This window comes from Thalassophryne amazonica, chromosome 14 (genome assembly GCF_902500255.1).
Source record: "Thalassophryne amazonica chromosome 14, fThaAma1.1, whole genome shotgun sequence".
Lineage (NCBI taxonomy): Eukaryota > Metazoa > Chordata > Actinopteri > Batrachoidiformes > Batrachoididae > Thalassophryne > Thalassophryne amazonica.
Window position 1 is genome coordinate 37914749 of NC_047116.1, and position 18745 is coordinate 37933493.

Here is an 18745-nt window from a genome sequence, read left to right on the forward strand (position 1 = left end):
CAGATCTCTTGTAAACGTTGTCATGAAAAAAATCCTTTGTGATATGTCTGCCAACAAAATTGCATAGAGCAGGTTATTACACTCAACAAAAATATAAACGCAACACTTTTGGTTTTGCTCCCATTTTGTATGAGATGAACTCAAAGATCTAAAACTTTTTCCACATACACAATATCACCATTTCCCTCAAATATTGTTCACAAACCAGTCTAAATCTGTGATAGTGAGCACTTCTCCTTTGCTGAGATAATCCATCCCACCTCACAGGTGTGCTATACCAAGATGCTGATTAGACACCATGATTAGTGCACAGGTGTGCCTTAGACTGCCCACAATAAAAGGCCACTCTGAAAGGTGCAGTTTTATCACACAGCACAATGCCACAGATGTTGCAAAATTTGAGGGACGTGCAATTGGCATGCTGACAGCAGGAATGTCAACCAGAGCTGTTGCTCGTGTATTGAATGTTCATTTCTCTACCATAAGCTGTCTCCAAAGGCGTTTTAGAGAATTTGGCAGTACATCCAACCAGCCTCACAACCGCAGACCACGTGTAACCACACCAGCCCAGGACCTCCACATCCAGCATGTTCACCTCCAAGATCGTCTGAGACCAGCCACTCGGACAGCTGCTGAAACAATCGGTTTGCATAACCAAAGAATTTCTGCACAAACTGTCAGAAACCGTCTCAGGGAAGCTCATCTGCATGCTCCTCATCCTCATCGGGGTCTCGACCTGACTCCAGTTCGTCGTCGCAACTTCGCACAGCCATTGAAGAGGAGTGGACCAACATTCCACAGGCCACAATTGACAACCTGATCAACTCTATGCAAAGGAGATGTGTTGCACTGCATGAGGCAAATGGTGGTCACACCAGATACTGACTGGTATCCCCCCCCAATAAAACAAAACTGCACCTTTCAGAGTGACCTTTTATTGTGGGCAGTCTAAGGCACACCTGTGCACTAATCATGGTGTCTAATCAGCATCTTGATATGGCACATCTGTGAGGTGGGATGGATTATCTCAGCAAAGGAGAAGTGCTCACTATCACAGATTTAGACTGGTTTGTGAACAATATTTGACGGAAATGGTGATATTGTGTATGTGGAAAAAGTTTTAGATCTTTGAGTTCATCTCATACAAAATGGGAGCAAAACCAAAAGTGTTGCGTTTATATTTTTGTTGAGTATATGTAGAGTCAAAGCTCATATTGTGAGCTATGCAGGGAAATGAGCATTTGAGCATTTTGTCCTTTGAAAAATTTTTGCCCCGAGTAACAGAGGAACTACTGGGTCAAATATTACCGCTTGCACTACTGCTAGAAAACCGGAGCCTTTTCCCACCTCATTCCTCACCTCCACCCCTGCAGGTTCTCATCCCCAATGTTAAGGTGGATTATACCCATGTTCAGTCTAGGTGTGGGTCCTTGGACAGGAGGGGCTACTCAGCAGGAGGTGGAAACGTGAGTCTTGTCTCAGTCTTAATGTTATCTTTTGTGTTGTGATTTTCAGTGTTTTCCTTTTCTACCTCATTCTCCAGTTTCACAGTTTGTCATGAAGTGACCCACTCGTAATTGTGCTCTGTTATCTGACTGTTCTTTGTGATTTATTCTGTTTCTTGTGTGGTGGTTTGTGTCATGCGACAAGGATTTTATACTGTGAAAAATAATCAAAAAATTAATAAGGAAGGTCTGGTTGCTTGTCCATACCAATGCATGGAAATGCAAAAAATTAATTTTTGCTATACAGATATAAAACAAACATATACGTACATTCATCACCATTTGTCACACTGGTACATGTACTGTGCCTCCTCAACCCAAAAAGGAGTGGGAAGAAGTATAACTTATAAACTCCCACCCCTAAGTAAAATTCGCAAAATATAAAACTCATAGTCGAGCAATGAACTACAACAATCACCCATCATCCATCACCACCATCAATTCTTTCTGCTTGCTTTCATATTCGGATGTTCTTTGTAATGTACACATTCAGTTCTCAATAGCAGTATACTCAACAACTCCATATTCAATTATTCAAACCCTTTACAAGTGCTCATCAGTATATACCCATATATGCACATTCACCTATACGTGTACACCTATAAATACATGAAAACCCATACACAATAACACACATACATCTATGCATGCATACATATTGTCCTTTTCATTTATACTTTTCTATATTCAAATGTACAGTTAGGTAATAACAATTGTATCAATGGCTTTCCATCATTTTCAATTCATTTAAAGTTTAACACATTTTTTACCTTCTAAGCAATTACAAATAGTCTTACACCCTGATCATTACTATCATAATGCTGTACACCTGATACTACTGTTCAATGTCTATACAATAATCTACACTTCTTACTGACTCTATAAGCATTTTTTACTCATTTGTGTACTATGATAACATAATTTCTTTATATTTCTTTTTGAACTTCTAAATGTTTCCACACAGATTAATGTGGTTGTCCAAATGATTCCATAGCTTGACTCCACATACCGACACGCACCAACTTTTCCGAGTAGTTCTTATAGTGCACTATAAAGTTACCACATCCCCTCAATCCATACTGTCCTTCTTTCTTACAGAACAGTTTTTGAATATTACATGGCAATTTATTTTTATTAGCTTTATACATTACTAATGCAGTATGAAATTTTACCAAATCAGTCATTTTTTATCATTTGGACCTGATAAACAATTCATTTGTGTGGTCTAGATATCCTACTTTGTGCAAAATTCTAACTGTTCGTTTTTGTAATATAACGAGGGATGAAGTGAACTCTTATACTTGTTACCCCATACTTCTATACAGTAAGTTAAATATGGCAAATCCGATGGTACATCCGATGAATTTGATGCACCAGGTCAAAAAGCAAATATCTCTTGCCTATGAAATATCCCATAGATGGATCTGCCACCTGCTGGATGGATAGTGGATGTTGGATTCTTGAAGGATCAGAAACAGGTGTGGTCCTCCACTGCCACACTCCATCACGCTCTCTCCGCTCCTCCGACACAAACCTTTTGTCCTTTCCCTGTAGAACCAGGCTCCGAACCTGGGGAGACAGAGCCTTCTCCATTGCCGCCCCTACCCTCTGGAACTCTCTGCTCCAACCACTTTGTGCTTGCCCCGACCTCCCCTCCTTCAAGAAAGAACTCAAAACCCACCTGTTTAAGCTAGCTTTTAATGTATAGCCCTGATTTTTAATGTGTTTTCTCTTATTGTTTTTATCTTTTTTCTCTTGGTTGTAAAGCGTCTTTGAGTGTCTAGAAAAGTGCTATACAAATAAAATGTATTATTATTATTATTATTATGATTGTCAGTGAGAGAGACAAAATGTTTCTGTGCAGGAATGTACTAAATGAGAGGATGTTTTAAAACTCAAATAACATGGTCATATCACCACGCACCCCAGCAGAAAAGATTTTGTATGAATTTAGACATGAGAGAAAAAGTTGGTTCTATGAGAAAGAGCATTTCCTCATAGAAATACAGTAAAATCATAACAGACAAATACGTATGTTTTGATTTTATAACAGTGGTTACCTACCACACTACACAGTCACAGTCCACACAACCGTACAGAAAAGATTTTGTATGAATACTGCAAACACAGACACTTCTTCCCTCTGGCTCTGTCTCTCTCAAGATAAAGGTGATTTTGAAGTTACAGATTGCTTAAATGTACTTCTTTGTCAGTTTGTTTTTATTTTCCTGTTTGAGAACCCTTGACCTACTCCCACTGTACATTTGGAATTGAAACAATAAGGGCATGTGATGTTTAAAAATGTGTGTCAGGTCAACATGTTGATCCATGCCAGATCCGCTGTGGCAATTTTAAGCAAAAATGGGAGAAGCCAAAAATAATTGCTTACTTTCTAGCACAATTTATTTCAATTTATTTAATTTATATAGCGCCAAATCATAGCAAAGTTGCCTCAAGGTGCTTCACACAAGTAAGGTCTAACCTTACCAACCCCTAGAGCAAGCACACAGGCGACAGTGGTAAGAAAAAATTCCCTCTGTTGATTTGATGAAGAAACCTCAAGCAAACCAGACTCAAAGGTGGGACCCACTGCTTAGGTCATACTAATAAAAAACATTTTTCATAATGCAGAGGAACATCAGCATTTTTCCATCCTTATTAAAGTGTCAGTGATTACTACAGACATGCGATAGTCTGCACACTGATGTGGAGCCACGCTGACACAAACCACATCTCATTTTTGTCTTTTATCTCATTTTGTGTGTTTTTGCTAATGCTGTGCATGGGTAAGGAACTTTTTGCTGTATATTGGTCCCAAAACTAACCAAATAATAACACCTCTTTGGTACATGTTCAGATAAAGGTGCATACAGTAGTGTTCAGAATAATAGTAGTGCTATGTAGTAATCTTAGTAGTGCTAAAAAGATTAATCCAGGTTTTGAGTATATTTCTTATTGTTACATGGGAAACAAGGTACCAGTAGATTCTCATAAATCCAACAAGACCAAGCATTCATGATATGCACACTCTTAAGGCTATGAAATTGGGCTATTAGTAAAAAAAAAAGGAGAAAAGGAGGTGTTCACAATAATAGTAGTGTGGCATTCAGTCAGTGAGTTCGTCAGTTTTGTGGAACAAACAGGTGTGAATCAGATGTCCCCTATTTAAGGATGACGTCAGCACCTGTTGAACATGCTTTTCTCTTTGAAAGCCTGAGGAAAATGGGACGTTCAAGACATTGTTCAGAAGAACAGCATAGTTTGAGGGCAAAGGCTCACCCATTGATCAGCTTCAGGATGATCAAAGACAGTCTGGAGTTACCTGTAAGTGCTGTGACAGTTAGAAGATGCCTGTGTGAAGCTAATTTATTTGCAAGAATCCCCCGCAAAGTCCCTTTGTTAAATAAAAGAAATGTGCAGAAGAGGTTACAATTTGCCAAAAAACACATCAACATCAACTGGCCTAAATAGAAATGGAGGAATATTTTGTTTGTAAAATTGTTCTTTTTGGGTCCAAAGGCCGCAGACAGTTTGTGAGACGACCCCCAAACTCTGAATTCAAGCCACAGTTCACAGTGAAGACAGTGAAGCATGGCGGTGCAAGCATCATGATATGGGCATGTTTCTCCTACTGTGGTGTTGGGCCTATATATCGCATACCAGGTATCATGGATCAGTTTGGATATGTCAAAATACTTGAAGAGGTCATGTTGCCTTATGCTGAAGAGGACATCCCCTTGAAATGGGTGTTTCAACAAGACAATGACCCCAAGCACACTAGTAAATGAGCAAAATCTTGGTTCCAAACCAACAAAATCAATGCCTCGCAGATGTGAAGAAATCATGAAAAACTGTGGTTATACAACTAAATACTAGTTTAGTGATTCACAGGATTGCTAAAAAAGCAGTTTGAACATAATAGTTTTGAGTTTGTAGCATCAACAGCAGATGCTACTATTATTGTGAACACCCCCTTTTCTACTTTTTTTTACTAATAGCCCAATTTCATAGCCTTAAGAGTGTGCATATCATGAATGCTTGGTCTTGTTGGATTTGTGAGAATCTACTGAATCTACTGGTACCTTGTTTCCCATGTAACAATAAGAAATATACTCAAAACCTGGATTAATCTTTTTAGTCACATAGCACTACTATTATTCTGAACGCTACTGTACATTGTGTCATCATGATGTCATGGTTTGTGATGTTAGCTCATGACCTGTGTTGGTCATCATTTTATCTCTCTTATTGTACCTGTTTCTATCAGACTGTTTCAAAACAAAAACCCCTTTTACAAAATGAACACGAAACCACTTGACATATCCACTGAATCTATAACTTTGACAAGTGATCACTGACCACGAGTGATTTCTCTGAGTGGTCTATTGTGTCTAACACTTTATAGCCAGGCTGTGCTGTGTCACCATTTCACTCCTTACACATCACAGTGCCTGAAAAAGTCAGGCTTCAGGTGGAATTCTCCACTTTTTATCCACAAAAACGTGACTTTGAACCTTCTTTTGGGGAGGGGGGCTGTTGCTTTCTATGCATGAGAGTTACAACACAGACAGTGCATTGCTTTTCCTCTCAAGAAATGCTTTTATGCCCGTCCTTCCAGTGTATGCACCATTGGGTGCGACTGCACAGGAGTTTTACTGAAATTTACATTGTGGCAGAAAATTTGCAGCTACAGTTTGGATGACTGTTGTGCAGAACCAGTACCATCTAAACATGTCTTATGTTGATTTTGCTTTCTTCCCCTTCAGATCTACAGAACCACCAAGCGCACTCCCCTCTCGCTACCTGAGGCTACCTTCAAATGTGCATTGAATCTTTACCTTGATGATGCATATTTGGCAGATTTGGTGTGTGTGCTGTATCATGCCAGGAAGCAATTAACTGTTATGTGCAGTGTGTGTATTGGATTTTGCGTCAGTTCTCCAGAGAGCAGAACATGAGCACTGTTATTTAATAGTTGCTGGTGGTGGCATTCTCACATCTTTTCTCTTAATTACGTGCAGTTAGCTGTTGCTGCATCAGCATGTACGTACATTATTACTGCAGCCTTTCACTCACAGTTATTGCCTCAAAATCCTCCTGTTTTGTTCAAGCAGCATTATTGCTGAGGATGTTAGCCGTCCTCTTCAGAAGAGGAAAGGTATTTTTATCTTCTCGGATTCCGTATGTGTGCGTCATGACAGGCAGTCAGGCTTTCATGACCCCTTTGTGAACAAGTAACCCCTGACATGAGCATCTTTTGACTTTACATCTTCCAGGTGCAGATACAAAACAAGAAGATTGACTTGAGCCACGTGACCTCCAAGTGTGGCTCACTAGACAACATCCATCATCGGCCAGGTAACTTTTAAGACTCAATGTGGAGAAATTTCCAAGATGTAGTGATACTCAGGCCAGGGTGGTTACTCTCACACTTGCAACAAAAATGTCATAGATAACACACGTGATTGCGGTTTTGGAGTACTTGTGATAACAAATGTGATATAGTTTTTCTGTTGGTTTTGTCCACTTTTAGTTTTTTCTTTGCATAAGTATACTCAACAAAAATATAAACGCAACACTTTTGGTTTTGCTCCCATTTTGTATGAGATGAACTCAAAGATCTAAAACTTTTTCCACATACACAATATCACCATTTCCCTCAAATATTGTTCACAAACCAGTCTAAATCTGTGATAGTGAACACTTCTCCTTTGCTGAGATAATCCATCCCACCTCACAGGTGTGCTATATCAAGATGCTGATTAGACACCATGATTAGTGCACAGGTGTGCCTTAGATTGCCCACAATAAAAGGCCACTTTGAAAGGTGCAGTTTTATCACACAGCGCAATGCCACAGATGTCGCAAGATTTGAGGGAGCGTGCAATTGGCATGCTGACAGCAGGAATGTCAACCAGAGCTGTTGCTCATGTATTGAATGTTCATTTCTCTACCATAAGCCATCTCCAAAGGCGTTTCAGAGAATTTGGTAGTACATCCAACCAGCCTCACAACCGCAGACCACGTGTAACCACACCAGCCCAGGACCTCCACATCCAGCATGTTCACCTCCAAGATCGTCTGAGACCAGCCACTCGGACAGCTGCTGAAACAATCGGTTTGCATAACCAAAGAATTTCTGCAAACTGTCAGAAACCATCTCAGGGAAGCTCATCTGCATGCTCGTCGTCCTCATCGGGGTCTCGACCTGACTCCAGTTCGTCGTCGTAACCGACTTGAGTGGGCAAATGCTCACATTCGCTGGCGTTTGGCACGTTGGAGAGGTGTTCTCTTCACGGATGAATCCCAGTTCACACTGTTCAGGGCAGATGGCAGACAGCGTGTGTGGCGTCGTGTGGGTGAGTGGTTTTCTGATGTCAGTGTTGTGGATCGAGTGGCCCATGGTGGCGGTGGGGTTATGGTATGGGCAGACGTGTGTTATGGACAAAGAACACAGGTGCATTTTATTGATGGCATTTTGAATGCACAGAGATACCGTGACGAGATCCTGAGGCCCATTGTTGTGCCATACATCCAAGAACATCACCTCATGTTGCAGCAGGATAATGCACGGCCCCATGTTGCAAGGATCTGTACACAATTCTTGGAAGCTGAAAATGTCCCAGTTCTTGCATGGCCGGCATACTCACCGGACATGTCACCCATTGAGCATGTTTGAGATGCTCTGGACCGGCGTATACGACAGCGTGTACCAGTTCCTGCCAATATCCAGCAACTTTGCACAGCCATTGAAGAGGAGTGGACCAACATTCCACAGGCCACAATTGACAACCTGATCAACTCTATGCGAAGGAGATGTGTTGCACTGCATGAAGCAAATGGTGGTCACACCAGATACTGACTGGTATCCCCCCCCCCCCAATAAAACAAAACTGCACCTTTCAGAGTGGCCTTTTATTGTGGGCAGTCTAAGGCACACCTGTGCACTAATCATGGTGTCTAATTAGCATCTTGATATGGCACACCTGTGAGGTGGGATGGATTATCTCAGCAAAGGAGAAGTGCTCACTATCACAGATTTAGACTGGTTTGTGAACAATATTTGAGGGAAATGGTGATATTGTGTATGTGGAAAAAGTTTTAGATCTTTGAGTTCATCTCATACAAAATGTGAGCAAAACCAAAAGTGTTGCGTTTATATTTTTGTTGAGTGTACTTCAGAACAACCACATACTTACTTCAATGGCCATAGCCTCTGTACTTTGTGCACACACACACACACACACACACAAAACCCTTCTCATGCACACCCCGATCTTTGCTCGTACACATTATGAAGACAGTTTGCCTTTTGCAGCAGGTGAAGTGGGTGTGAACAGTGAAACACTTTGTTGTTGTTGTCCTAGTCATGCCAAGGAGACAAACTCAGGTCGCATGTACGCTGTGAGAACTGGCAGAGCTATAGGGCTTCTTCTTTCTTTCATCCTTTCTTTCTTTCTGTTGGATGCTCCACTTCAGGATCTCAGTGACAGATTAATTTTCAACTCTTCAACTGAATTCTTTAGGGAATAAGTGTTTTTTGTGATTTGCATATTTCAAAGGTTGTGCTCGCTAATTTGGTTCAATTTATATAGAGGCAAATCACAACATAAGTCACCCTCAAGGTACTTCACAAGGGTAAAATCTAGCCTTACCCACCCCCTGAGCAAGAGCAACGACAAAAGTGGTCATAAAAAACTCCCTCTGGCATTTTTTTATTATTATAGAAAAAAACCTCAAGCAGACTAAACAGACTTACAGACTCAAGTATTTGGAGTCGCGTGAGTGTGTCATAAATGGTAAATGGACTGCATTTATATAGCGCTTTTCCATCGGTATCAGACGCTCAAAGCGCTTCACAAATAATGCCTCACATTCACCCCGATGTGAGGGTGCTGCCATACAAGGTGCTCACTACACACCGGGAGCAACAGGGGATTAAAGACCTTGCCCAAGGGCCCTTAGTGATTTTCCAGTCAGGCTGGGATTTGAACCGAGGATCTTCTGGTCTCAAGCTCAATGCCTTAACCACTAGACCATCACCTCCCCTCCCCAGATGTGTCATGCGTGAACATCTGTGTCATGAAGAACAAATGTTTAACGTGTGTTCTGCCTGCATGTGTACAGCCACAGAGGTGTTAAGGAGTTAATGTGCAAGTTGTTTTTGGCTTATCAACATCTTTCAAACATTTCCAAAGCTCAGTGATTGTGATGTATATTATTATTTGGCCACAGGCTATTTGTTGCACTTGTGAGAGGAGCTTAAGATGAGAGTGTCAGAAAAGCTCATCCTCAGGGTCACTTGATCAATTTGTGTGAGTGGGTTAAAGAGCAAAACTTGCAGTCTCTGTAATTATTAATACTAATTTGCAATTGGCAAGATATTTATCCCCTAATTGTGTGGTTCTTGACTTCTGTTCACAAATTTTGGCTTTTAGTCCAAACAGTAATGCCGTAGCCTTGTGTTTTGCTTTGGCACTGCAGAACTGTTGAGTTTGTGCAAATTATTTCTTAGAACTCCATACAGCTGCTGAGTGCTACACTTTATTTTGCTTTTATTCTTCTTTGTCCACAAATTAATTTCTCTCTATTGTGTTGGGATAATGGCAGACATCTACTGTGAACATGTAACTAGTAAATAATGGACCACCACAACATTTTATCTCACTCAGGAACATTTCATTATTTCACACCAAGGGATCAGGAACAGTTGAGTACCAATAATCCAGTACTGCTTTTAGCTTTTATACTAGCATGGCCTCTGATGATTTAGGCCCTACTGGGTGGAATTCACAAGACTTAACATTGATGACTGGCGAGACACAAGTTTTTCGTAGCCTCAAAACCTTCTATACAGAAAAAAGCTTTCAACATAAAACAGCAACACAGGTTTAATGAGGAGCTGCAAATCCTTATTTATGATATTAGGATAAATGTTCAAAAGTCTCTTGAAGACTAAAGGAAACTATTGGATTGATTCCTTGGTCACTTTGCAGTCTTGTGTGTATTTCTTAACACGAATCAGTGCAAATTGGTCTACTTTCCATCATCTTCATTGTATTTAACATGATCAAGCATCTACTGAAGTCCAGGAGCACTATGATGAGCTCCACCTGCTGGTCACATTTTGTGTTTTACATTGTTTTGCCGTGCATCCTTTGAGTGGGGCATGACACATGGTCTAAAAACTTTTAAAAAATTCACTAAAAAGCTTGGTAGCGATGCATCGTGCTGTCATAAATTTTACGTTTTCAATGCTTCTTTTTCAGGAGGAGGTAATATTCGCATTGAGAGTGTGAAGTTGGACTTCAAAGACAAAGCCAAGCCAAGGTGGGTTCCCTGGATAATGCTCACCACATTCCTGGTGGAGGCCACATCACGGTGAGTGTCAGCTCTAGTTTCTGAAAACATCATTTAAGGGAAGACATCAAGTTTTTGAAAGGCTGCTTAGTTAAAAAAAAAAAATCACAGTGAAACATAACTGGTGTATAACATGGTGATGACAAAGGTGTCCCATTCCGTGGCATGAACCTCTGCAGCGGTGACTCTGAGAAAACCATCTGAAACACACACACAGCATACATATTTTAATTAGTACTGTCAGGTTATTAAAAAAATAATGTGATTACAGGGTTTGTGATTAATCTAAATGAATCATTTAATTGCAGGTATATTTTAAAAAACTCAGATCTGTGTGTGTTTGGGGCATTTAATAATCAGGTAAAAAAGGATCAGGGTTATTTTTGTTACATATCAAGAAGGTATTAAACAAGCTGTAAATTGGTCTTAAATTGGGAGAACTGTCTAAGTGTAATTTGGATGGGTTAAATGCAGGCAGATTTCATTGTATTTATGTGTACAATGACAATAAAAGGATATATTATAAAGAATGTCTATAAAAACAGAATTGTGGGAGTTTGGAGGCTGATTCTTTCTGCACAATATGACTCCTTTAATAATTATCTTATTAGATTTCATATTTTAAATTTATCCATTGAACATTTAAATCCAGATGAAAAAGAAACGTTTTTAATGTGTTTTAAGCCTGTTCAAGTTCAGTGACGACGTTAATTAACGGTCATTAAAACCGAATCAACATTTTGTGCGTGAACGTCAGTAAATGCACAAAGTCCCACATTTGAGATTTAACAATAAGTTATCAAAGCAAGTTACTTTGGTAAAAAAAAAAAGTATTGACATTAACACGTTTATTGCTCAGAAACGCGTCTTTATTTACAGACCAAGTCACTGACGTCAAAACAAAATGGAGCAAAGTGTGACTGAAGGCCTGATAGGTATTGTAATTAATCTAAATTAACGCTTTATTTTGACAGCCACAATTTTAATAGTTAATAGCGAGAGCCTACAGTTATTATTTACGAGATACTTAGGAAGCTAACAATTAGCTTACCGTCATGCTTTGTCTCTTCATCTCTAGCAGCTTGTACCTTCTTGTCTTCATCTTCATATGAATTCCCAAAGTCTTCTGTACGTCTCAAGCGTGTTTTTCTCGCCGCCAGCAACTTTCTCTTAAAAACTCACAGCAGTAAACACACGGAGTTCGCCATTGTTTATGTTTGTGTCGCGTATAAAACTACGTCACTGCAGTTTGCTCTGCTGACCCCGCCCACGTTGAAGAGGTACTATTTGCAGTAGAAAAGCTCGCGCTTGGAACCAAACCGAGTAGAGCCAAGTAGTGCTGGTGCTTTGTAGTGGAAAAGTGGCTTTAGTACACTACTGTACCTGTAAAATAAAAAATATCTACACAGCAAGATTTGTGTCTCCATGACTATTATAGCAATGATGAAGTACAGTAGTGTTCAGAATAATAGTAGTGCTATGTGACTAAAAAGATTAATCCAGGTTTTGAGTATATTTCTTATTGTTACATGGGAAACAAGGTACCAGTAAATTCAGTAGATTCTCACAAATCCAACAAGACCAAGCATTCATGATATGCACACTCTTAAGGCTATGAAGTTGGGCTATTAATAAAAAAAAGCAGAAAAGGGGGTGTTCACAATAATAGTAGTGTGGCATTCAGTCAGTGAGTTCGTCAATTTTGTTGAACAAACAGGCGTGAATCAGGTGTCCCCTATTTAAGGATGAAGCCAGCACCTGTTGAACATGCTTTTCTCTTTGAAAGCCTGAGGAAAATGGGACGTTCAAGACATTGTTCAGAAGAACTTTGATTAAAAAGTTTATTGGAGAGGGGAAAACTTATACGCAGGTGCAAAAAATTATAGGCTGTTCATCTACAATGATCTCCAATGCTTTAAAGTGGACAAAAAAACCAGAGACGTGTCGAAGAAAATGGAAAACAACCATCAAAATGGATAGAAGAATAACCAGAATGGCAAAGGCTCACCCATTGATCAGCTCCAGGATGATCAAAGACAGTCTGGAGTTACCTGTAAGTGCTGTGACAGTTAGAAGACGCCTGTGTGAAGCTAATTTATTTGCAAGAATCCCCCACAAAGTCCCTCTGTTAAATAAAAGATGTGCAGAAGAGGTTACAATTTGCCAAAGAACACATCAACTGGCCTAAAGAGAAATGGAGGAATATTTTTGGACTGATGAGAGTAAAATTGTTCTTTTTGGGTCCAAGGGCCGCAGACAGTTTGTGAGACGACCCCCAAACTCTGAATTCAAACCACAGTTCACAGTGAAGACAGTGAAGCATGGTGGTGCAAGCATCATGATATGGGCATGTTTCTCCTACTGTGGTGTTGGGCCTATATATCGCATACCAGGTATCATGGATCAGTTTGGATATGTCAAAATACTTGAAAAGGTCATGTTGCCTTATGCTGATGAGGACATGCCCTTGAAATGGGTGTTTCAACAAGACAATGACCCCAAGCACACTAGTAAATGAGCAAAATCTTAGTTCCAAACCAACAAAATTAATGCCTCACAGATGTGAAGAAATCATGAAAAAACTGTGGTTATACAACTAAATACTATTTTAGCGATTCACAGTATTGCTAAAAGAGCAGTTTGAACATAATAGTTTTGAGTTTGTAGCGTCAACAGCAGATGCTACTATTATTGTGAACACTCCCTTTTCTACCTTTCTTTCCTAATAGCCCAATTTCATAGCCTTAAGAGTGTGCATATCATGAATCCTTAGTCTTGTTGGATTTGTGAGAATCTACTGAATCTCCTGGTACCTTGTTTCCCATGTAACAATAAGAAATATACTCAAAACCTGGATTAATCTTTTTAGTCACATAGCACTACTATTATTCTGAACACTACTGTAACTAAAACAGTGTCATGGTTTCGGATATATGAAACCAGCTGCAGTATATAGGTTCAATTGACTGCTTCCTTTTTACTCGGGGGTCACCACACAGGATCCTGGACATCACAAGTTGTACCCTTTCCAGACTTCCCGGCTTTAACTTGGGGAGACTTCTTGATGGAAGGGATGAACACTGTTAGTACTTGCACCACTGTGAACCTAGCTATATTTAAAAACTTAGTTTTAATGGATATGTCTTTCAAAAACTTGTTGTACTCCTTTAACTGCCAGTGATGTTAGCCATAAGGTACAGTATACACCGCTGTCATGAAATGGTCAAAGCAAATCTAAAGTCAATAAAGTTTGGAGTGCAGTCATTCTCCAAGTGCCTCAGAAGCCAGGAGTCACAGCTGCAGCCTCTGGGTAGTGATCCAAACAGGAGAGTGGTTGAGTCTACCTCCATGTAAACATCGGCCATTGTTGCGTCACATCTGACCATCTACCTTCTCATGTTTCCGTTAGATTGAGAGCCACAGGCTGACGTTCCGGGACCAAGCTAAGGCACGAGTGGACCATGGTGCTGAGATTGTCGTCCAGTCACCAGGTCTGTCAGGCTCGTTATTCTCCGCAATTCCACCGGGAGAGCCACCTGTCCTCCGGGCAGCCCTCAACATATGGAGTCGCCGCAGTTAGCCATGCTGGCTGAAGACGTCACTGCTGCTCTGGCCCAGCAGGGTTTGTGAACAGTGAATCTCTGGTTTGCTGTCACCTGGTCCTTATACTCCCTAAAAAAAAAAAATACCTACTCGGCCAAACCATTATCACTACTCTTCTGCTAACCCACAGTCTCAAAACATCTTCATTCCAAGATCCACCACTGAAACACCAACACTAGCTAGAGACTCAAACGAGGAGCTGCTGTACTTGAGTCCTCTTTTTTGCCTATTCTGAACCCACAAATGTGCTCTTTCCAGTTACTAATGTAATGGCCTCTCTTTTTGAATGATGTTGCATAGAATAGTTCAGTGGTTTCAAATCCAGATGTCCAGATTGTCTTGTATGAAGGAGGTGGTCTACAGTAAGGACCAAACCTGATTTTGGCTTTGGTGATTGTTTTAAGGAAGGCTTTTTTTTTTCTACTTAAACAGGAAGTGACATGGACGGCACACCATGCAGTGCATTTTGTTTCTTTCTCTGTAAATGGCGCATGGATGCCAAACGCCTGAACCAACCAAGCACCCTTACTGCAAGCTCTTCCTGTCATCCAGTATATATTTAACAAGTATATATAGAAAGATGTACACAAAGACAAATTTTTTGACATCCACTTCTCCTCAAATCACCTTAAAGCTACAGTGTGTAGGATTTAGGGGCGTTTGTTAGCATAAATGGAATATAGCATTTGTTCAGTCGTGTATATTACCTGCAACATCTTATCACCTGTGGTTTTCATCAGGTCAGAGTGAGCCTCCATATCGCTGTGGGAGCCACCGACCTCATGGCAGCAACCTTTTTGGCACCACCATATTGATACAGGAGCCCACAAGGCACCTACGTGCTACTATGACATACTATTGCTTATCACAAGAGAAGGCAGGGACACAGGAACCTCCATCGTCATTGGAGAAAAGGGAAGCAAAGGAAAACAAATCATGCCAGACAATGGCATAACGCAATCTACAATCTCACCACTAGATGACACTAAATCATGCACACTGTAGCTTTAAACAATGATACGGCTATAAAATAATACATGTAAATTGCAATATTGCAAGATCTAGGTCATGTGTATAACAAGCATTGTATTGATTCTCATATTAAAAGAGGCTATTTTGTAATTTAAACAAGGTTTTAGTAAGTTATTTCCTCAATTATTGAATAAAACAAAACAAGTTCATGTTTTGTAGTTATTAGTTGGTTACATTGTTATGCTATGTGAAAGTGTCAGACAACTGATTTGGTGTTGCTAAGGAATGTATCCCAGTCCTGTTGACCAGTGTCACAAACTCGTATTTTCTCAGTTCAAGCCTATTTATACGTCAGAACAATATTAAATGCCGGAGCTGAATTGCATTCCACACATCCTAAAAAGTTGAGGATTTTGTCTTCACGGGGGCTGACGACCTTTGCTCCCCTGCCGTAGGTGGATGTTGCACCCATCAGGACTGTCTGTTGTCTGACTCATGATAAAGACGTTTGTGGCCTGAATTCCAGTGAAAGATGCAGCTACTCTAAAATGTGTCTGTGTATGCGTGCGGTGCAGAGCCCATGCTTTTTCAAGATGTGTGAATGTGTGCAAGAAGAAAGTTGGGGGGGGGGACTTTATAAAGAAAACGACAGAGCCGGTGGTGCCTGTTTGGAAATGTGTTTTGGTAATCACGTTTCTTTTTCCGACATCATTTGTGGTATATCTGCCTCCTTCCAGTAACAATACTTGCCTCACCTGCGACTGTTGTTTGCTTGTGTGTATTTCTGGCATTCCCCATCTTCGTGTGCCTCTTCCTCATCGCTCCACCCCGCAGCATCTGTAAATGTATTTAAAAGTAGATGTACGCAGTTTTTCCTCTTGTTGATATGATACTAATTATGATAATTAATGACAATAAAAAGGACTAAAAATCGGTGTTGGACTGCTCTTGTTATTCAGCTGGCTGACTTTTATTTCCCCATGCTTGTACCAGCAGAGCTTCGATAGCAAAAGTGTAGATGAGTGGGTGAGTGAGTGAATTAGTCCATCCTAGCCAGCTTTGGTAGACAATGGGTCAAAAACAATTAACAATGTCATCTTCTAACTCAGAAAATTAAAAGGAAGTATAATTAGATCAAACCCTGTTGCATCTAATGAACTTTCTTGCGCTAGGACAAATCGTAATATTAGACAGGCACACTGCCACCTGCTGGATGGTTCGTGGAAGCGCCTTCTTTCACGAGCATCAGTTATGTAAGATGAATGGATCCTGGATAAATTGTGAGAAATGACAAACAGCTGTGGTTAGAACCACTAAACTCATGCTGTGTGCTCATTGATGTGCTCCACCCAGGTAACAGCTAGCAATTGAGCAGTGCCAGTCTTGTTTTTGAACCCCTGTGTGATATTGCGGGATTTAACCACCTCCGGGGACAGCCTGCACAACACATCATCACTTTCTAATGGAAAAAATTGTGTACCGTTTTGTTTTTGGCTGCAAATCACTGAAGCAGTCGCGAAAATTGCAATTTTTTTCCCAGTTCCCAGTGGAGAAGGGAAGACGAGGCAAATGGAAGAGGTCGTGTCGGTAAGTGTTATCCTACACACCTTGACAGAGTAGTTGTGTTCTCTCGCCTGCACAACTGCTGCGACATGTTTGAGCTCTGGTTATAAACAAACCACAACACATTCACTTTCTGCTGCATCTTCACTTGTTCTTTGCATTTCACTTTTTGCTGTGTACTTTTTTCCAAAAACTCAGAGAAATGCCATGTCTGATGGGGACAGACGAGGGTGTCCGCCGGATGTAACATTATTGCGTCACATACGTAAGTTTTTAACCCTTTATTGCCCACCTCAAATGAGGACTGCATTGCCCAATTGTAGGGCATATCGTTGTGCCCACTAGATGGGGTAAATACAAGATAAAATAAACAACAAAAAAACTGAACCTGGTATTCACCAACAGAATATGTGGCCCAAACTTTTCATCTCTTTTACAGATTAGTGATGCTAACATGAAACACTGCTCTGGAGTATTTCAAAACCTGTTCCGATCTTTCTTCTGGAGTCCAAGACATCATGAGCTGTGCTAAACTGGTTCAGTACTGGAATACTTAGTATTTATTTAACATCGGTTAGTGCATACTACTCAACCTTTACTGTTGAATGTAGTAGAAGTAAGCAACCAGTAGCAAGGACACACTTCAGACATACTACACCACCACCATCTTGCCTGCCTTTGACCTTGATTGTTAACAGTTATTAGATGTGGCATACCCAAGTATGCTGGAGAAATTTCCATTTTGCAATGGCAGACTTTTTTAAACGCCCTGATAGTAGTTGTGCAATTTCAAAGACCCTTGATTTGATGTACAGTAGTGTTCAGAATAATAGTAGTGCTATGTGACTAAAAAGATTAATCCAGGTTTTGAGTATATTTCTTATTGTTACATGGGAAACAAGGTACCAGTAGATTCAGTAGATTCTCACAAATCCACCAAGACCAAGCATTCATGATATGCACACATCTTAAGGCTATGAAATTGGGCTATTAGTAAAAAAAAGTAGAAAAGGGGGTGTTCACAATAATAGTAGCATCTGCTGTTGACGCTACAAACTCAAAACTATTATGTTCAAACTGCTTTTTTAGCAATCCTGTGAATCACTAAACTATTATTTAGTTGTATAACCACAGTTTTTCATGATTTCTTCACATCTGCGAGGCATGGAGTCAAACAACTTGTGGCACCTTTCAGCTGTTATTCCACTCCAAGATTCTTTAACAACATTCCACAATTCTTGGTTTTGCTTCAGAAACAGCTTTTTTGATGTCACCCCACAAGTTCTCAATTGGATTTAGGTCCGGGGATTGGGCAGGCCACTCCAAAACATTAATGTTGGTTTGGAACCAAGATTTTGTATGTCAAGTATTTTGACATATCCAAACTGATCCATGATACCTGGTATGCGATATATAGGCCCAACACCATAGTAGGAGAAACATGCCCATATCATGATGCTTGCACCACCATGCTTCACTGTCTTCACTGTGAACTGTGGCTTGAATTCAGAGTTTGGGGTCGTCTCACAAACTGTCTACGGCCCTTGGACCCAAAAAGAAAAATTTTACTCTCATCAGTCCACAAAATATTCCTCCATTTCTCTTTAGGCCAGTTGATGTGTTCTTTGGCAAATTGTAACCTCTTCTGCACGTCTTTTATTTAACAGAGTGACTTTGCGGGGGATTCTTGCACATAAATTAGCTTCACACGGGCGTCTTCTAACTGTCACAGCACTTACAGG

At 40.4% G+C, this 18745-nt stretch overlaps 1 protein-coding gene and 1 long non-coding RNA gene across 2 annotated transcripts in view; one reads left to right on the forward strand and one right to left on the reverse strand.

Annotated features, from left to right (window-relative positions):
• Positions 1–18745, forward strand: part of map2 (microtubule-associated protein 2) — a 235391-nt gene that overhangs the window by 200331 nt on the left and 16315 nt on the right. Inside the window, exons 15-16 of the mRNA XM_034185765.1 lie at positions 1374–1466; positions 6782–6863. Coding sequence (XP_034041656.1) covers positions 1374–1466; positions 6782–6863 — 175 coding nt within the window. The remainder of the gene's footprint in view (positions 1–1373; positions 1467–6781; positions 6864–18745) is intronic.
• On the reverse strand, positions 3014–15533 carry LOC117524047. The gene is made up of 3 exons (XR_004564687.1): positions 15400–15533; positions 10118–10122; positions 3014–3023 (listed from the first exon to the last, which is right to left on the reverse strand). It is a non-coding gene; the product is annotated as an uncharacterized LOC117524047 (long non-coding RNA).